Here is a 22,114-nt window from a genome sequence, read left to right on the forward strand (position 1 = left end):
TACAGTAATTTAGTATAACACAAGACCAAACTAATGATTGTGATTGAAAGAAAGAATAGAACATAACTTGCTGTTTAGTTTAAGACGGGACTAAGAAAGATTCTTGCTATGTCACAGGGTGGCATTTTCTATTTTAATTATCGCTTTAGTGTTCCAGGCTTATAACTTATACTGCTGCTCGATTTCTTATCTGATGCCTATGCGAAATTTCGCAGTGTTGCTAGCATGGTCGGGGTTGGAAAATCTACAATTTACACTATTCTGTTGTTGTTCAACAAATAAATCTGGAAAACTACAGTATTCGACAATATTTTGTTCCGTAGTACTCGATAGGCGATACAGCGATTATAGCGATATTCCAACTTTTCGTTACCATTTTTGTAGTACGATTTGTCCTTTGCCTCAAAATAAGCCTCAGTTTCAGCGATTACCTCTTCATTGCTTCTAAATTTTTTACCAGCGAGCATTCTCTTGAGGTCTGAGAACAGGAAAAAGTCACTGGGGGCCAAATCAGGAGAATACGGTGGATGAGGGAGCAATTTGAAGCCCAATTCGTTCAATTTCAGCATGGTTTCAATCGACTTGTGACACGGTGCATTGTCTTGATGAAACAAAACTTTTTTCTTCTTCAAATGAGGCAGTTTTTTTGAAATTTCGTCCTTCAAACGCTCTAATAACGCTATATAATAGTCACTGTTGATGGTTTTTCCTATTTCAAGGTAGTCGATGAAAGTTATACCATGCGAATCCCAAAATACAGACGCCATAACCTCACCGGCCGATTGGTGAGTCTTTCCACGCTTTGGGTTCGGTTCATCGCGTGCAGCCCACTCAGCTGACTGTCGATTGGATTCCGGAGTGAAGTGATGGAGCCATGTTTCGTCCATCGTTATATATCGACGAATAAAATCGGTTTTATTTCGATATAACAGCTCCAAACACTGCTCAGAATCATCAATTCGTTGTTGTTTTTGATCGATTGCGAGCTCACGCGGCACCCATTTTGCACAAAGCTTTCTCATATCCAAATATTCGTGAATAATATGTCCAACACGTTCCTTTGATATCTTTAGGGTGTCAGCTATCTCGATCAACTTCACTTTACGATCATTGAAAATCATTTTGTGGGTTTTTTTCACGTTTTCATCGGTAACAGCCTCTTCTGGACGTCCACTGCGTTCATCGTCTTCGGTGCTAATATGACCAGTACGAAATTTTGCAAACCACTTACGAATTGTTGCTTCGCCCGGTGCAGAGTCTGGATAACACTCATCAAGCCATTTTTGGTATCGGCGGCACTTGTTTTCATCAAAAAGTAGTGTTTCATCAACACACGAAATTCTTTTTTTCCATTTTTTTTCACAATAACAAAAGTAGCTTCACTCAAAATGCAATATCTCACAAACTAATAATCAGACAGCTGTCAAATTTATACACGTATCTTTTGAAGGTTGGTACTAACTGAAAATGGTATGGATTTAATTCTAGTGACGCCCTCTCTTAGAAACGATACGAACTTTTCAGCCGATCTGTTAATGAGATCCGAGAAATGGGTTTCCATCGAATTACAACAAAGCGGTAGGTGCTAAAAGATTTGGCAACTCAAATAAAATCCCTATGCCAAATTTGAGCAAAATGGGTAAGTGAAGTCACCCGATGCGAAAAACCTAACAATTTTCAATCTTTAAAAATAACCATAGTCACCGTTCTGAATCCGAAATTGAATTTTTTTGTCCGATACCTGAAAATGAGACGTCGAGATCTGGTACCATATAAAAAAATATTTGAAGAAAATTAAAGTTCTGGGACTTTTTTGAAATTAGCTGGGATGTTCTGGGTATTCATCAATCGTGTCTGTATTCTTTTGTTCCTGTGGGTCCGCGGGAAACACCTCAGGCTACGAAGACCCAGCGGGTGGCCCGCATGTTGGTCATCGACTGGAGCGGCCTTCCGAGGGCGATGATGGTAAATGTTGCGAAAGAGAATGAAAGAAACATAGAGATGTAAATGTTGTGGAAAACGGAGAGGAAAAAAAGGGATATGGAAACGAAATAACTGACGATACGATGATCGATATGAATCTAATTGGTTGACATCGTGATGGTGAAAAGACAGAGAAAGCGGGAACAAAAAAGTTAGTGACAGCAAAAAGATCTTTTTAGTTCCGATAATAAACAGACGGGGAGTCGGGAGAGTCGGACTGATGTTAGTGTTGAACCTGTGGGATTACACTTGTATATTAATGTGTTTAAGGTACTGGTATATGAGAAGAATATATGAACTATACCGATTCGCCAACACATCACAAACCAGAACCTCAGGCGGTCTACCTCGGTTTCTGCGGGACTTCAATAACTCCGACCTGACGTCGCAATGTACTACACACGACCACACGACATGCTCAATGTCCTAATAACCCTTGACACAGGTGCAGAGACCGCTCTCCACGATCCCGACACACCGAAGATGTACGTTGAATGTGTAGAAGTTTGACATGAGCCTTGACATAACACGAATGAAATCGCGATTCACGTTCATCTCTTTGAACCAAGGTTTCGTCAATTCCCTAATGTTTGTCAACTTTAGATCAATACAAGATCATAAAACAAGCCTAATCGTATGAGATGACTGCATGCAACCTAAGGCAATACGCAAACAACGATACTGAATTCTTTCTAGCTTAATGAAATGCGCATTCGTGACGGAACGAAAGCAGAAGCACCCATACCCCATTATGGACAATATCGTTGTTTGGTACAACCTGATTAGGTCTCCTGGGTATGGAACCACCCCGTAATACGGTTATTGTACGAAGAAATTTGATTCTCTGTTGGCGTTTTTGTTTCAGATACCTAATAAGGAGTGCATCGATAAGTAGTTAGCAACATTCAAACAGTTATTACTCTGAAATGGCTTAATTTTTTGCAGCGTATTTTGCGGTGACATGTTTGTTTACATGTCAATAACAGCTGCGCAATCGATTGGTTTCGGCACGGTTTATCGTTTCAATGATGAGTCGAAATGATCCGGAAACGCGAAAGAAAATTCTGCACACTTGATGCTCAGAAAGTGGAGTCACGTACAACGAAATTGCAAAACGGGTGAAAGTGCACCACACCAGTGTCAAAAACATTATCGAGAAGTTCGGTAAGACCCTTTCCATGAAGGACTTTTCCCGATCCGGTAGGAAAACGGGTCCCAGCCAGCCCGGCCGGGACTTAAAAGTGGTTGAGTACATCAGGAAAAACCCATCATCATCGACGCTGGATTTGGCCAAGCAGTTCAACACCAGCATCGGGATGATTTAACGGATCAAAATTCGGAACTCCCTGAAAACGTACAAGAAACAGAAGGTGCCGAAAAAGTCCCTGGTACAGCAAATTCAGGCCAAAACAAGAGCGCGAAAACTGTATAACCGGATTCTACAGAATAAAGACGGATGCATCCTGATCGACGACGAAACCTACGCCAAGGAAGACTCTCGAGCGCTGCCCGGACCGCAAGATTATACGAAATCGGTGTACCAGGACTTGGACGACGCTGACACCGCGGTGGCGACGGAAAAGTTTGGGCAGAAGGTGTTGGTCTGGCAAGCAATTTGTACCTATGGTTTGCGGTCGTCGATTTTCTTCACGAAAAGCACAATTAACGCCAAGGTGTATGAGGAAGAATGTTGAAGAAGAGAATGCTGCCACTTTACAGAAATCATAAGGCTCCTCCTCTCTTCTGGACGGATTTGGCTTCAGCTCACTACGCCAACTCCGTTCTACAGTGGTTGTCAGAAAATAATGTACAATTCGTGGAAAAGAACATCAACCCACCGAACTGACCGGATTTTCTTCCAATTGAAAGGTATTGGGCAATTGTCAAGCGGCACTTTCGGAAGGAAGGTACAGTGTCCCAAAACATGCAGGAGTTAATAAAAACTGGACAGCTGCCACCAGGAAAGTCACAAAAGTAACTGTGCAGAATTTAATGAAGAATGTCAAGTCCAAAGTGCGAGCGTTTCACAGAAACTAGGATTTTCTTCAATATAATCAGTGAAATGCATAAAAATGTAATTTTTCTACAATATATCGAAAACTGATGTCAAAATATGTTGTTTTTTCACTTTTTTATTCAATAACCAATGTTGCTAACTACTTTTCGATACACTCCATATGACAACCGGAAGCCGAATCTGAATTAGGTTATACATCAACTTATGGAAACATAATATTTTTCATTTAAATCTGAGTTTGGTCTTACCAGAAACGATGATTAGGTACACCGAAACCCCCATTTACGAACTAAACGGGGATTCGTAAGAAGAGGTAGTTTGAAAAAAAAGTTTTCGTTATTTGAGATTTGGTTCGCGAAAAAAATTTTGTGTAATGAATGTGGAAACCCCCTATCTTATGGCTATTTTCAGAACAAGTGTGAAGAGTAAGTGCAAGAAAATGATATTTGGAGTCGTTTCATAATCCAAGAGCTTCCGGTTTCTTGATATTCCTTGAAAACCATTACAACATGGATATTTTTGGAATGGATTTGAAAAATGCGTGCCGGAAAACAATGTTTGGGGTTGTTTAGAAATTCCTTAAACTTATGGTATTCTTTGGAAACACTATACCGGACGTCACCACATAGAATTCAAAAACTAGCTCAAGCATAGTTTCTGTACCAATCTGTTCCGAAAATTCCTTTATATTAAGGATTTTCAAGGCATATCGATAAACCGAAGGTTGTTATCCTGGAATTCTAAACGACACCAAACAATGTTTTCCGGCATCTGTTCATTAAATCCTTTCCAAAACTACCCATATTGTAAGGGATTTTTAGGAGTATCAAGAAACCGAAAGTCGCCCTCTTCAACTCTTCAATTTCAGTACCACCTCAAATATCGTTTTCCAATATCTACTTATGAATCTTGTTACGAAAATACCCATATTATAAGGGATTCCAAGGAAAACCAAGAAACTGGAAGGCGCCATCTTGGATTTCCAAAATACCTCAAACGTCATTTTCTAGAATCTAATCTTTAAACCCGTTCCAAAAATACCTATATTGTAGTAGTTTCCATTGAATAAAAATGAGCCGAAAATCGTTTTCATTGTATGTCAACTTTTTAACCTCGTTAATCACGAACCAGAAGTTCGATATGGGTAAAATTCAATAGCAGTCTGTGGGACCATGAGACGTTTCATTTGAATCTAAGTTTATGAACATCGGTCCAGCCATCATAATCACCGAAGGATTGGGCACAGTTGGACATCTATTATCTGTGACATAAATTTTACTCACGAAGTGCTACATCTGGTGTGAGACAGCTTAGAATTTCTTGGTTTCCTTCAACATTATTTGCTCATATGTTCCTTATTCTTTTCTCGGTAATTATTACAAAGTTACTACGATGGAACTCATCAACACTTAGAACATTAAAAATGAATGAATGCACCAGCGGTGGAAACCGGTAGAGATCGTAACATGAATCATATACCCATACCTAATGCAGACGCATGAAAAATAGTGATGCAAAAGCTTAGTTCCCATCACAGAAAAACAATAAGTTTTTTTTAAGTTACAGCAATTAGAAGCTGTACTGTGATGTACAGATTCATATAGAATGGATCATTGGTAGTATTTTACAATCATAGCATGTGATTGCATTAGCTCGTACAGGTTCCTGGCTGTACTAGCAAATTCTTGAACAAGCACAACCCTATGTAAGTACATACCATGTTCTGTTATGTAAGGCTAATTTGAATGCAGGTACCATGATTTGTGTGTATGGAAAAAATGCTTCACAATACATACAGCACAAGGCATAATGAGTGTCAATGATCACACAAATGTAATTGAATTCATTATCATGTTCCCATGTGAAAATTATCTTATTTGTTACGACAAATTGAAGATGAATACCATTACTTCTCGGGAGTTTGCTAGAAAATTTCTATTGTATTATTCTGAGCTATCACATTTATATCACAGAGGAACCGAACAAAAAAAAACCTTAACTTAAATTACATCCAATAAAAATGAACCGAAAATAAAATTTATAAAAATTTTAAATTTTATTCCACTGGGTTATTAATCCTCATTCATACACATTGAATAATGAATCGTTTATATAAAACCTCAGTTGTATTTTATTGTCAATACTTCCACCCTCCCTTGCAGGACTTTGAATAACATTTTATAACACTAGTACGTACGGATTTTTTTCCAAAGATGACTTTTCAAAATAATGCCATTTGCTTCTTAATATATGAGTTGAAGTCGATATTAAATTGAAAAAATATCGCATTTATACACCATCTACTCATACGGCCATACATCTTTTCGATGTGACTCAACAATCGGTCAACCGATGATATATTGGTATTCCAATCATGCTCACAGCAAACGATAAACTACCTGCCAAAGCTACTAGCGGTATTTTTTTCTTATAAGGTAATCAACCTCCACGTTGAACAATTTCCATTTTTCTTTTAAGCTACAACTTAGGCGTTATTTTGTGCATTTATACAGGAGAGATGTTTGGTCAAGCTCTTTATCACAATAATATTTCATTTATTTATTGTAAACAAGATGGATATGATTAGCTCTTTCTGATGATCGAAATTATCGGAGGCTGTCAAATTGTTGATTCCAAACTGTTTCGCGACCCACCAATAAGACTAGCTAGAAATTTTCACGACTCTCATATTTTTTTTTCGAGCAGAGATACCAGGTCTGCAAATTTGTCTGCAAATTTTCAGATTTCTTATAAAGTGCTGGAGACAATTTTGTTGCAGTCTTTTGAAAATCGAATTTTTCGAAAAACTTTTTGTTCGCGTTGGTTTTTTTTGCTCACTAAGCCTTTTTTGTATATTATACTCCATAGAGAAATGAAAACCCGCAGATATTTTCTCGAATTTACAGACTTTTTGAAGCACTTCTTGCTTGGAAGCCACCATTCTAGACTAGTTTATCCCAATTTTTTGCTAAAGCAACAAAAAAAATTTTAAAAAAGAAAGTGTTGCATTTATTTTGAGTACAGCCTGTACGAAATATACAAAAACAAAAACAGTCGCGTGACCAAAACTACTACATGATTAAAAAGGACAAGCCCCGGAAAACAAAAAAAAACTAGGTCTTGAAGAAAGAGTCTAAGATGAGGGCATTTAGTCTTGTAGATGTAGTTGAATAAAACAACATTGCAAAGACAGTGTTTGTTTAGTGTTTGTTAGTTGAGAGTTTAAAAAGAATCCGACTTAAACTGAATTTTTCAAGATATATTCCTATCCGTGACACCCTCCTAAATGTCCCTGACTCAACTCTATTTTTCGACACATCCATGCAGAGCGAAGTGCGTGGAATCCCGGAACACCTACGATCGATGGAAATCCCAAAAATATTTACAAGTAAGTTCAGGCATATTGACTCTGAGAAAATATTTTACACGGACGGATCACGAATTGAAGAGGCTACTGGGTTTGGTATTTTCAACAATAATGTTTCGGTTTCATTTACACACACAAAAAATTGAATTTTACAGGTGACTTAATCCCTCATACGATGTAATTCATAAAGACCTAATTTGTCAAATGACGGAAAGTCTCATTTGTAATGGCTTAATGTTAGATGAGCTTGAATTTTACTGGTTTCGACTGTAACTTGTGTTCTGCTATCAGGTGCGACTGTATGAATTTAAATGCACCTTTTACCCGCCAAGCAGATGTATGCTTCTGTGGCTCGGTCGATTAACAGACGTACTTGCGATCCAATGATTCTCGGTTCAAGTCGCGACGGTTACTCTTTTTTCTTTTTTTTTTTTATTTCAATGAATTTCATGTATGGAGTTTTAGAAACAATATTAAACGTTCTTCCACGTAAATTTGCGTGAGCTGCGACGCTCCATTTATGTGCATCTAATAAGATGTAAGAACACAGGATTTTTTTAAGTGTGTAGGCTTCAAGAACCTGCATCTGTTTATATAGCAGAGTTAGCAGCAGTTCATTATAGTTTGAGTGTAATCGTCACATTATATCCAAACCATTATTTTCTCTTCACAGAAAGTCTGAGTGCAATTGAAACCATTCGCTCAAACGCTGCTGGCAAAAATGAACCGTTTTTCTTGGGCAAAATAAAATAAATAAACAAATAAATAAAAATATCAAATCCCAGCTCATTGCTCCATTCCAGGCAATGAAAGAGCCGATATTTTAGCCAAACGTGGTGCTATTGAGGGTGAAATTTATGAGAGACCGATTGCTTTCAACGAATTCTATAGCGCGTCCCGCCAAAGAACACTTGCCAGCTGGCAAGCTTCTTGGGATAAAGATGATCTGGGTCGGTGGATGCACTCAATTATTCCTAAACTATCGACAAAGGCATGGTTCAGGGGACTGGATGTGAGTAGGGATTTCATTCGTTTGATGTCTAGACTCATGTCCAATCTCTACACGTTAGATGCACATCTCCTTCGAATTGGACTTTCCGAGATTAATCATTGTGCTTGTGGCGAAGGTTACCGCGATATTGATTATGTCGTTTGGACATGCGTGGAGTATCGTGATGTCAGATCTCAACTAATAAATTCCTTGCGTACCCAAGGTAGACTATCCAACATCCCAGTTCACGACATTCTTGCTTGTCGTGACGTTCCTTACATGAAACTTCTTTATTATTTCATTAAGTCCATTGGAGTTCCAATTTAAGTTTTATTTTATGTTAGACTGTTTTCTCTTCCATGAGTTCAACCAATAGCCAACTATATGATATTGAATAAAAGTGATGAACTGATACAAACAAACCTGAAATAGTTATAAGATCATGTACAAAATAAATGTATTTCATTTAATGTAATTTATAATAACAACTCGCTTGATAAAAACAGTGTTCATATTAACTAATGAATACCAACATAGTAATATGATATTCGAAATTTAAACTCATGTATATTGCCTATGAAATAAACGTATTTATGGAGAAAAAAAATAAACTGAATTTTTGATGATCATTTTTGTCTGCTGCATGTTTTTTTTCGGGTGCAGCCTTTATCACACATGGTAAACTATAACTAAGCTATAATTTCTAAAAAGCTCATCATCATGAAAAAAATTTGACTAAGCCTCTTCGCTGTATAAATGCCCAAAATTATGCTTCATGTAGTATGTACTATTATTATACAAAACAAATTTGTGATCGAGCAACAATTCGTATAATGATTTTTCCTTTTGTAAATGGGAATAAGGTTTATCGAAAACAAAGACGAAGTTATAGTGAAATGCTGTAGACTTCTTCATTCAGAAGAAACTAAAAATGCATTTAGTAGTTCTGGACCGGAGTTGCGGAACACTTTAAAAACTTCCTCTGCTTTTTAAAAAAGGGTAAACATTAAAACGTAAATGCACAAATTTATCAAAATCAAGTGATATTTGTTGCATTACAAACAACAATACCTCCTCTAAATTACGAGTGCTATTGCATAAATTATACTATTGTTTGTCATTACTAATTTTAATGAGCTTCTGCACGCATGCTGCATATTGTTAACAGAATTAACTATAACCCACTTCAACGTAACGGTTTCAAATCGCTGTACGTTTTCGTTCTCGTTTTCGCATAGTCCATGTTCACGCTTATGTTACAAATGAATTCAAAGTCAAGCCTGTTCTGATGCACACAGATTGTCAGGTCAAAGACGAGACCACGTCGCATTCGCATGTTGCGGCCGCACATACCGAACAGGCACTTGAAACTGCGGAAACTCTCTAAACCAGCAGCGGCGCACTTAGTATACTTCGTCAAATACTGTTCAATGTGCGAGGTTGTGCTGTAAGTTCAGTTCCACCACCAACCCGGACTAGGGAGTTCGTGCTAGGTAATGTCTTCGAGGGCCGCTCATTACGTATCGGTGCGTTTTCAAGACCTGTTGCTTCAAAGTCAAGCGGATACACAGAGCATAATCAATTCGCGCGCATCGATTAATCCTTAAGAAGATAGACTTTACAGTGTAAAGAAAAAGGGTAATCGAATCATACACAGGTTTTAAATTCTATTGCGGTATATTATATACATATTTGTAGTGCGAGTTTATTTTTCTTATAATTGAAGCTATTTAGTTTCAAGTTCAAGTTTCAAGTTACAAAATGTTGATAATGATTTTTCTGACTTCTGCGCTTATTTGTGGCAGCTTTGTGATTTGTAAGTGAGAATTTGTGCAGTATAACGAAGATTCTTTTTCCATCAAGACCGTGCAGCCCATCAAGACGTGGGTACTTTGGATTTGGGCCGAAGTACCTGTTCATCGAAACACGAAATGTCATCGCCATCAATCTGCTGACTGACACGCTGCCCAGATGACCACTTATGAGAAGGATTATTTGTCGAAATCTCTGGTTTCAGTGCTGCCTACGAAATGGAGATCATTGTGTGACTACTAGCTGCACACCGTGGCCTTACCGCATGTGATCGAATTGTTACAGTCGGATACCCAGAGACGCAGTCATTGAATCCTTGAGCAACGACCGACTTTGCATTCATTAGCAGGGTTTAATTAACAGACAAATTTATAGCTACACCAACTATGTTAATCAGATGCCAAATTACACATCTCACAGCACGCGAGCGCACATTTTATTTGTTCTCAGCACTTTCACTTACTCACACTGACGTTTTAGAAAAAAAAATGATCAAATTAAACTCTGTCTTACTGTGAACTGACCTAGCTAAATTATTACTATCATTTCGCTTTCGTTTTAAAATGTCTCCGGCATTTTCATTTAGCTATCTGTAGCCTTAATAATTTTGAAGCATGTGATTCGATCCTGTGTACTTTACAAACCCTAAGACCATTTTATAGATGGACAAGCACAACACCTGATTTCTCAGGCGTTGTACCTCGGCGATCCAGAATCCTACAACACTACCAAAGAGGACTGCGTGTGGAAGCGAGAGGGTGGAGTAAACTACTGTCCGGATCCGGCTATCAAAACCATCTTGTACACGTCCGGATTAATTAAGGAAAAACTAGTTGTAAGTAGCGAAGTTTAAAATTCTTACAATTCAAAATAGTTATACATACGCATCCGTTTTAGTCCTCTTTTTTTCTACTCACCTTTTTTGACATGAATATGCCCTACTTCACTATAGGGTACCTTTTCAAAATTTACAATGTGGGAGAGTTTTTGAACGCAAATATCTCGAATTGTACCAAGTAAAGAATATCATACTTTCTCCATTTCATCGAAGATATGATCAAGAAGTTAATGCTGAGATTTCAGCCGTAAATAACTGGTAAGCGATAATGTGATGGCTAAATATTTTTAAATAAACTTACACTCTCGATAAACTAATAAGATTATCAACATTAGGAAGTGTGAAGGAAGCGTGTCTATTTTTTTTCGAATTCACGTCAGCCCGGTTAAGTCTCTGATATTAATCCCCGGCGAAAGACCGTATATAAGTTAAAAGCGGGGTTAAATAAAACTATAACTAAACTAAACAAACTCTGACATTACACACCAGTTTTCTAGTAATATCAATGATGGCATCTATCTTAATAATGCAATTTTTCCATCATGCTCCATTTTTCATGTGAAAAACTTTGAATTTTACGTTAGTCAAATGAATTTTTTCATAAATTACTACCCTAGAATTGTACTCGATAATTTCACACACACCGTAAGAAGAACACATTTATGCTGAATGCAATCAATAAAGTTAATATAACATCATGGTATCTTTGCGACATTACATTTCAAACTTGTCTACTCACATTTAGGCACATGTCAAATCTGATGACATGTACCAGCCAAGCAAATGTGCAAGCTTCTGTTGCTCACTCGATTGACGGACGTACTTTGTGGTCCAATGGATCTTTAAAACGTCCAAGAAAAGTCGATTCGGATCCGACTTCCGCTTCCGGTGTTACAGCGTAATAAGGGAAAAAATTTCTTTTTCATGAATATATTTTCATAAGTGATAGCGAAACGAGTTGCAAATTTGTATAACACTTCTTGTAAATTGATCTAGTTGACAGATCTTGTCAGTTGTTATCTTATCAGTGAATAAATCTACTTTGGAACTACTAGTTCCCGGTTTCCGATTCCGGAAGCACCGATAATAGTGAAGAAAATCTCCTAAAATGGAACAAACTTCGATTTCTCAGCAACGGTTAAACTGGTTTTCACAAGTTTTAATTCAAACTAAAGCTCTCATTTTCTAAAAAGATACTGTGCAATTTCATCCAAATCCGACTTCCGGTTCCGAAATTATATGGAGATGAGTGTCAAAACTTTCAAACCGTTATACAAAATGACGATGCAAAACCGGTACGCATCGGTACGTACTGGTACGAAAGAAGAAAACACCACCGCCTTTACAATCGAAGCACACAGCGGGCTTTGTTCAACTTCGTATAGTGTGCAGGCTCGTCACATTTAAATCTATGTTTTTCAGGAGAAAAATCTGTATCGGGGGATCAACATTCTGTGTTGAAAATCTGTATTTGAAAATGAGACTGAAAACAAAACTACTCCAATCGGTAGCCATTATCAGTAGACGGCCAAATAAACCGATTCCAGCTATACTTTCAAGAATCGAAGAAAATTATTTATATGTGAGTATGGTTTAAAGATAAGCATCTAAGCGCATTAAAACAAGTTTTATTTTATTTTAATGAATTTCATGTTATGGAATTTTTCAACCACACAATATTACATGTTTGTACGTATATTTGCGTCCCAAGGAGCTACTGTTTCATTGAAATGTCACTTTTTTAGACCGCGGTCGGAAATATCTATTGGTATCGTTAACCTATCCTTATTCCTTATGTACCTGCATCCTATAATGCAATATTTAAACAGAGCCTTTTTATCCAATAAGCATCGGTATGAACTTAATTCTTAAAGAAATCAGTTCTGCTGCTAGTTTAATATAGAATAAATCATCAATTTTATTCTTTTTAACAAGAAAATTCGATCCCGATGAGTTATTCTAGATTTATTCTTTTCATAAAATGCTGGCGTCGGTACCAATTTGATTCGTACCTTGTACAACTTGGGATTTTTTTTACTGTTATTTACCCCGCCCTAATTAATTGTGTGCTAGGATATGTTTTGTATCGTAGTATAGGCACATCGTTACAGTTCTTGAAACGAAGAAGTGAAAGCTTCTACAGGTTACACAATTTCTCAAATATTCAAAACGAATAAGTATATTCGTATTCACTTCTTCCAGTAATGACTCTGACAGTACCAACCTGCTCTCTATTTGTGAAAAATTAGTTCAAAAGACTGTCATATTCTAGTTTTATTCATGTTACATACACTTCTTGCGATACCAATAAGTATTCGTAAATATTCAAGCTACCTTTTCGTAATAGTCTGTTACCCAAAATTTTCCTCATTGAATTTTCGTTATCATTGCGAAATGAAAATCAACCAATAACTAGCTGAGTTTATACTGCAATTATATGTTATAATCTTGTAATATATATGTTACTGATAAGTTAATTCACTGTGCCGGTTTACACATATGCTAATGAGTTCACAGCTATTTCGTAACATGAAAAATCACTATTTCCAATTAGAGGTGTGCGAAACAGCTCATATTGGTGAGCAGCTCCGAACCGATCAGCTCACCAAAATGAATCGATTCTATGTATCAGCTCATCAGCTCATTTAGATTGAACTGATGATTAATGTTGTGGCCCGTTTTTCTTGCGCCATGAGAGGTAAGATTTCTTACTGATAATGTCTCATTCAATCCGTTAAAGCAGAGAGTTATACACGCTAGAGTCAGATTTTTGCCACACCGAGGATGAAAAAAACGAAGCACCGCACAAAGAGGAAAGCGCACTTCTTCTCAGTGTCGAATAGACAGCATTTGAGTGTGTGCTTGTGGTTAAAGCAGCTGGCGCGAGTGAAACACATTCTCTTCGCATGAATCGCTCACACGCGCTCTCGTCTAAATACACCCAAGTGACCACTGGCGCGTGATTGTGAGCGAACACTTCTGTGAACTTCAATTAATAGAGAGTAGATCTGGCCTTGCTATGAAAAATTTGCAAGGAAAACCGAAAATTTTACGATAAATTGTTTTATTTTGCTGATTTTGCGCTTCATCTACGAAAACCATACAGCAGAGTGCTCACCGGCGTGTACACCTCTGTGAAAGTATCTGCATCCACCTCAGAGAATTTATTAGCTAATGCTCTAGCACTTTGGTGCGATTCAGTGGAAGAGGTAAAAGGAAATAAACAAACGCACTCATGATGCGTGCACACTTACACAACAGTGGTGTATAAATGTGAAAGAGAAGAGCTCTCGTTGAAGTTGTCAGTGCGAGGGGAGAAATTTTTCTTGTTCTTCGTCACACAGAGGAGATAGACATCCCTGCGTTAAAGAAGGAGAGATGCAGACATGTTAGAAATAACGAAACTTGGTGCAATTTTTTTTCTCGTTTAGAACTCGTTCTTCAAGAGCCGAAGATCCATTCAGCTCGTATCTTATTCCCCTCTTCAACAATGCGGTGAACTGGGTAGCAAATGAGTGAGCTGCTGTTCTTTTAAAAAGAGCTGTGAGCTGTCAGCTCACTTTTATGATTCGATTCATTGGAACAGCTCAGGATCTAATTGCCCATCTCTATTTCCAATTAGTAGCTGAGAGCAAAACAATGACATAGTTTATGTTTAAATTTGGTGGTTATGACTTATTGATAATAATCGAGGCATCATAAATAACTTTTTACCGATAACTTAAGCACCCCATTAACAACTATGTTAAGACCAGTCACGTACCCAGAGGAGGGGGGAGGGGGTAACAAGGCAGTAAACGTAATGAAAGGTAATACAATATCAGTTCCAGTGAAAAAGTTTAAAGTGTATGTTAAAACCTGTTTTAATCCACTTAGTGGTGTAATGATGCCTTTCTCATATCAATCATACTTTCATATATAATACTGCGATTCTTGAAAGAATAACCGAAATCGGTTGGTTTAACCGTCTACTGATAAAAACTATCAATTGGAAAAGATTTGAGGTCGATTCAGAAAATTTTTAAGGTTTTTCTCCATTTTCAGTGATGGTATACAATTTTTAACCCACTTTACCCTATATTTCCGGATCCGGAAGTCGGATCCGCATGTAATTCAGGAATTACGTATGGGACCACAGGACCTTTCATTTAAATCTAAGTTTGTGAAAATCGGTCGTGCCATCTATGAGAAAAGTTAGAATACATATTTTCTTTTTTTGCACATTTTACCCCATAACTCCCGAACCGGAAGTCGGATCTAAATAATATTCTGAAATTTTTTATAGGACCTCAAGACCTTTCATTTAAACCTAAGTTTGTAAAAATAGGTTCAGTCATCTCTGAGAAAAGTTAGTGCAATTATTTTCACAATTTTTTGCACATTTTACCCCATAATTCCGGAACCGGAAGTCGGATCCAAATAATATTCAGGATTTTTGTATGGGACCACAAGACTTTTCATTTGAATCTAAGTTTGTGAAAATCGGTCGTGCCATCTATGAGAAAAGTTAGAACACATATTTTCTTTTTTCTGCATATTTTACCCCATAACTCCCGAACCGGAAGTCGGATCCAAGTAATATTCAGGAATTTTTTATGGGACTTCAAGACCTTTCATTTGAACCTAAGTTTGTGAAAATCGGATCTCTGACAAAAGTTAGTGCACTTATTTTCACTATTTTTTGCACATTTTACCCCATAATTCCGGAACCGGAAGTCGGATCCAAATAATATTCAGGAATTTTGTATGGAACCACAAGACCTTTCATTTAAATCTAAGTTTGTGAAAATCGGTTCAGCCATCTCCGAGAAAAGTTAGTGCAAAAAAACGTTACATACACACATACGCACACACACACACACACACACACACACACACACACACACACACACACACACACACACACACACACACACACACACACACACACACACACACACACACACACACACACACACACACACACACACACACACACACACACACACACACACACACACACACACACACACACACACACACAGACATTTTGCGTACTCGACGAACTGAGTCGAATGGTATATGACACTCGGCCCTCCGGGCCTCTGTTCAAAAATCGGTTTTCACAGTGATTGCATAACCTTTCTATATGAGAAAGGCAAAACATCCGTAAAAGGCACACCGAGAATTAGGTGCATAAGCAATCCTCAGCAACATTATTTTGTAATCTTTGGGCCCCTCCCGAATTGAAATCCTGGGTATGGCCCTCGTTAAGACAGAATTGTTATTTAACATGTTTGACGAAACATATTTTTAACTAAAGCAACAAAGATAACTTGTTTGTACTTTCAACTCACTCAACATAACCAATATTTAGTCTATATGCGATTCTCAACCTGGACATTCACTTCTATCAACCATATTACAATTGTTGTCAAGTTTTTGGTTAAAAAGGTACCCATATCTTATTATTATTATTATATTATTTTTATTATTATTATTATTATTATTATTATTATTATTATTATTATTATTATTATTATTATTATTATTATTATTATTATTATTATTATTATTATTATTATTATTATTATTATTATTATTATTATTATTATTAATTCATCATATAGGGCGTTGAAATTACAAGCCAGTTTTTTATGTTCGAGTCCTGACCTGCAAGGAGTCTCATTGTCAATAAGACCGTAGCAGCAGCCATGCAATACACAGATAAAAATATTTTGTGAATTTACATTTATTTTCATGCACATATTTGGAGCAGGTAATTGAATGGAATGTTACATTACAAAACTAAGCGATTTGTAAATATACAGCCTTGTTCGATGAAAAACTAAATGCATTTCAATGTAATTTTACATCAATCGTGGTTTTAAATCAGATTTTCGATTCAACTGATGTCTGTTTAATAGTACAATTGGTTTACATGTCGTGTAAGTTTCATCTTTTCTTTCTGTGTAGTTCTGTACACTCTGAATCGGCTGCAAAGTCTGTTGAAACAGGTCAAATTCCACACAACGAATATAACACCAAGGCTTCGCTTTTCATTCTATAGGTCAATTACGTTGCTAATCGAATTTAAATTGGTGAGATTTAAGATAAGATTTAAAACTTCGGTCTTTGCAGATTACACACGGATATAAATATGATTTTTGCTGGTTGACTAATAAGAATTTTTTAATAAAATAAAATTGGGAATTGATACCATTTAAACTCACATTCGCAAAGATGAATATAAAATAAATTAAATGTTGATGCTTCGTCTACTTTCCGTAAGGACGACTACTCATCATACTCTTCTAGGTGCCGAAGAGTTAGTGATTTGGAAGGGTATGCGGTGTTGGGTTCGCTCCAAACAAACATACGAACAGAGAATAAAACATGTTGTTAATCGTGTGTTTAAGATTCGAGTAAAAGTCTATTCGCACTATTCCGAGACGAGCTGGAGTAAGTAAATTTTACCATTTATATACTTATGTTAAGGGCCTCTAGTAACTAAAGACGTACAATACGATAATCACAACTTTCATCGAAAAAATGAAAGAAAAAAACGTAATAAGCGATATAGGGTTATGAATCGAGTGAAAGAACTCCTTTTTAAGATACTAACTCTACCGGATGTGGAATCCATCGAAACACAGAGTCGGGATGTTTATAAGTGCGATGGATATTATTCAAACATATAATAATAAAAAGATTCTCCGCGATATGTGAGATCCAAATACTTCGCTGGATTATAAAAGATGCTCTGGTTATGCGACGTCATTGAAGTATCCTACCAAACCTTCCTGTTTTTCCTTCCCTTCCCAACACCAATAACGATTAGTTCTAATGTTAAACTTTCGTATGTTGGAAAATCGCTCTATTATACTAGATAATATGCAACAATTTCATTTTTCTAATATTTTACCAGATGCAATAAAATTCTGCGCCCAACGAACACGTTTATTGTTGATCCAATCCGAATTTCAAGTTACCCATAAGAAGGTTTGACTAGGGAACAAATGCAAAACTCACATAACACAACCTTGAATCCTCACATAACCTTGCATTGAATCTTCTCATAAATTATGCACACTGGAAATCTTCACAACGGTGCACTACAAAAGGTGTAATGAACCAATACTTGGTAGTTACTTTATGCCCCGAAAACTAACTATAGAGATTAACTCAGAGGCTCACAATTGAACTTTTGCTTACCATTAATTAGTCGGAATTAGGTTTCACCTGAAGCTTCTAATTATCTTAGAATACAGCACCGCGTCCCTTCAATGTCATCGATATCACTCTAAAAAATTCTATTGAACCTGTCATTACATACTGGCCAAACGTACCAAGAGTTTAAGGTCTGATCACTATCTTCATGCCGGTACTGAAACAGTTCATAACTCCGCTCCGTGCAAGTTGATAATTACTCTGCGTTACTTTTGCTTCGTCGACCGCAGTCGGCGTATAGCATCGTTGGACCTGTCGAAGAACGTTCTTAGTTAAGATATCCAGTTGCTTTGAAATTCAAGTGTCTTGACGCCACTCAAGGTTAAACTAAGTTATCGAATGATAGAGATGTGCAATATATTTATTTTTAAAACTAATTGATAGCAATTAGCTTGTCAATGATACATGAGTCAATCTCATCGGTTTACGCATAACGTAAAGCTGAGTTGTTGAAATCAGCAAGTCTAGTGCACATACAGAACCAAATGCTGCAAAAATATTCATAAAATCAACAAATTTAACTAATTCTAGAAATTCCTCTTGAGTCGAACCAAATCGAAAATTGTTTATTAAATGCTAAAAAACCTCAGGGCTAAGCAAAATAAAAAGTCAATTGGAAACATCACTACAAACAAATCCATGCGTGTGCGATACCGCTAATAGTACCCATGCATTTATTTTTGTTCAAGCCGTTTATACGCGTGCATGTAAGTTACCGGTTTCAGTACCAACGGTTTGTTCCACTAACCGTGATCACTGTCATTGGCACCTCGGTTTGTGCTTTTGCGGCATTAAAAAAAATCTTACTTTTATAATATAATTAGATTATGTAGACATCATAACTTCATGAACATACTTGTTTGTACTACGATTTTTTTCCAGTTTGACATGAACCATCCGGACTGGCTGAACGACTCCGAGTGGGAACCGGCGAAGGAGAATATAATTCTAGTTCATGGTTACGCCGGTGGAGAAGACTCGTTACCGATTGTGGTGCTAAGAGATGGTAGCATAGCGGCTCTACAGCCAATATTAGTATCGATTTCGGTGTGATGCATTTTTCGTTGCAGCCTATGTGAATCACGGAGGATACAATGTGTTCATGGTGGATTGGGGTTCTCTGGGTCAACCGCCTTGTTATGTTGCGGCAGTGTACAATATTAAACCGATTGCAGTCTGCTTGTCTCAAACTTTTATGAAACTTCGTGCTCTGGGACTTCCCACGGAGAAAACGACTTGCGTAGGACATTCACTAGGAGCTCATATTTGTGGGCTTATGGCCAATTATTTGAACTATAGAATAGAAAGAATCATCGGTATAGATGGTCACTAGTACTTTCAATCCCTAGCAATAATTGGAGCTTTCTCTTTCAGGCTTGGATCCTGCACGGCCTCTCATCAAACCCGGAAACATGAATCGTCTGGATAGCGGCGACGCAAAGTCGGTTCAAGTAATTCACACTAACGCTGGTTATTATGGGGAAGGAGGACAAGTGGGGCATATTGATTTTTGCATTAATGGTGGACGTCGACAGCCCTATTGTGGAAACAGCACGAGTATATTGAAGACACCATGATATGCTGAGCACAGTAAAACTTCATTACGTCTTTTTAGATATAAACTTATGCAGCCACATTTGGTCTGTCTGCTATTTGGCGCAATCCTTATTCGAAGGTTCCGAACCGATGGCGGAACCGTGTAATCGAAGATGTCCGACAAACGTGCTGATACCTCCCGGCAGGCAAAGAAGAGGCCGCTTCGGTTATGCGCCAGGGTATTCTATTCCCATGGGACAAAGGACTCCAACGAAGTACATTATTATCAAGTTTAATTACCAATTTTGACATTCTAATAATAAATCTTCATCATTCCAGTGCCTTCGGCTCGTACTGCATCAAAGATAACATACCGCCATTTTGTCCATCCCTTCCTGGTGAACCAGGCGATAAGCGATGCTGCATTTAATGTTATAGAAAATAATTTCTAAATAGTTACCCCTTTTCTGGGTTACAACCAAACATTCGTATTAATAGTAGAATAATCGGTAACAAACTTTGCAAAAGATTTTGCTGCATATCTGAAAGTTTGAAACATAGCTGCTATATTTCAGTTAGTAATAAGTACTTTAAATGGCTGTTAAGTCCGATTCACACGTTCTGTCTGTTCGAGCTGTTACGAATTCGTTAACATAAGTTTTATGTAATTGTCACGAAAGCACAAATTCTTTGTAATTTTTACTATCCATGACAGTGTCAAAACGAAAACTGCAATAAGTAATATGCTAAAGTTCCACGAGACGGCTTCGTTGACGTTGACGCAAACAGATGTATCGTCTGAATCGTACTTTAATAGTAAATTTTTCATCTTCAATACATCGAAGCATTTGGTTATTTTCCGATAAAAGTATCTATTGATTATCTTTAAGTTACTTTGAAGTAACTTTAAAGCACTGACTGCGGAAATGTTGTGTGCTGCTTATTTCTACTTATAATATGATATATAACTGCCAAGTAGTTGTTCATAAATAGTAAGTAAGATAGTCAAACTTGTATGTTTGTACATAATTTATATTCAATCAAGATATTGAATTAAGTGCAAAGAAATTTTTTTTTATGTTCTGAAATAGCCATTCATGGAAATATATTATTGCTAACTAAATTCAAATACTTTATGGGCATGTTTCCAATGCATAATTGTTCTTTTCATATATATCCCAAGAAAATTAATAAAAATGAAAGAATTTTCTAGAAAACTGCTGGTCAAACAAACTATAAACCAAATTTAACTACACAACTAGTATGTGATATCAAACTTATTTACACGAAAATACGTATGCAATATTTTTAATTCAAAGGGTCTAATGAAACCCGTAAAATTGGCTGAAATATATTGCTGCCAAGGAAGTAGATGGAATAAAAAAAATCAAAGGACAATCTAACATCTCTGCATAAGGAGTTGAAACGCATGTTTGATCTGAAAATGGCATAACTAACACCACCGTAATGAAATCAACTAGGCTACAAGAAACAACCTTTTGTAGTGGAGTCGGCAATGTCACCGTCGCAGTACCCGGCTGCAATAAACAGCTTTTTGACATTAAAAAGTTTTGGTTAGGAATTAAGTTTGGATATAGTTCAACCACGCGCATATACCTTATGATCAAAAAAGAACCGGAATTTTCATTTTAAAATTCCCGCGCTTGTCCAATCGGTAAACTTTTATTCTCTCAACGTTGGCAACACTTTTATATACATTCTGTCAAATTTTGACGCATATCGTACGATTAGTTTTTGTTTGGCGTCTATACAAAGAAGTTGAAAATTTTTCGTGTGGCGATTTTTATAATGGATGAAAATTTAAAACAACGTGCGTGCATCAAATTTTGTATTGCAAATGGATTTAAGTGTTCCGAAACGTTGAAAATGTTAGAAAAGGCCTTTGGTGAATCGTTTCTAGGAAAAACACAGGCATACGAGTGGTATAAACGCTTCAAATGTGGTCGTACAAGCTTGGATCATGATGAGATCCCTGGCCGCCCAACAACATCTGTTACTGAAGAAACCATTGAATCGGCGAAGCAAATCGTGTTGCAAAATCGTTCTGTACCGATTAGAGAGATTGCTGTGTTGTTGGGCATCTCTTATGGATCAGCCGAACACATTTTAACTGATGTTTTTGGTTTGAAACGCGTCGCTTCTCGGCTGGTGGCAAAAAAGCTGAATTTCACGATAATAAGCCGGCTCACACAGCGCTGCTTGTGTCGCAGTTTTTGTCCAAAAACTCAACCAATATCAACCACCGTACTCTCCAGATATGGCCCCGTGTGGCTTTTTCCTCTTCCCCAGACTCAAATTGCCATTGCGGGGAACGCGTTTTGAGACCAGACCTTTTATGGT

General features: G+C 37.1%; 1 protein-coding gene across 3 annotated transcripts; it reads left to right on the forward strand.

The window, feature by feature from the left end:
• Positions 1-9,733: 9,733 nt before the first annotated feature.
• On the forward strand, positions 9,734-20,838 carry LOC131430911 (phospholipase A1 member A-like). 3 transcript variants are annotated; one of them, XM_058596183.1, is made up of 7 exons: positions 9,734-10,174; positions 10,833-11,005; positions 19,100-19,223; positions 19,288-19,533; positions 19,592-19,774; positions 19,833-20,028; positions 20,093-20,838. In XM_058596183.1, exons 1-7 carry the CDS (start codon positions 10,120-10,122, stop codon positions 20,181-20,183), a joined length of 1,068 nt encoding a protein of 355 aa, XP_058452166.1. In that variant the 5' UTR covers positions 9,734-10,119; the 3' UTR covers positions 20,184-20,838. The 3 variants fall into 3 exon arrangements, with proteins under 3 accessions (XP_058452166.1, XP_058452168.1, XP_058452167.1); XM_058596185.1 differs by having other exon boundaries at positions 9,785-9,851; positions 20,093-20,836; XM_058596184.1 differs by lacking the exons at positions 9,734-10,174; positions 10,833-11,005 and adding an exon at positions 18,868-18,990.
• Positions 20,839-22,114: the final 1,276 nt, after the last annotated feature.

Source organism: Malaya genurostris, chromosome 2, assembly GCF_030247185.1.
Source record: "Malaya genurostris strain Urasoe2022 chromosome 2, Malgen_1.1, whole genome shotgun sequence".
NCBI lineage: Eukaryota > Metazoa > Arthropoda > Insecta > Diptera > Culicidae > Malaya > Malaya genurostris.

Excerpts from the sequence above, each read along its gene's own strand:
- LOC131430911 (XM_058596183.1), top strand. The coding sequence starts at position 10,120 with ATGTTGATAATGATTTTTCTGACTTCTGCGCTTATTTGTGGCAGCTTT. Across the intron at positions 10,175-10,832 it reads TTGTGGCAGCTTTGTGATTT|ATGGACAAGCACAACACCTG; the intron begins GTAAGTGAGAAT and ends ACCATTTTATAG. Across the intron at positions 19,775-19,832 it reads CTATTGTGGAAACAGCACGA|ATATAAACTTATGCAGCCAC; the intron begins GTATATTGAAGA and ends ACGTCTTTTTAG.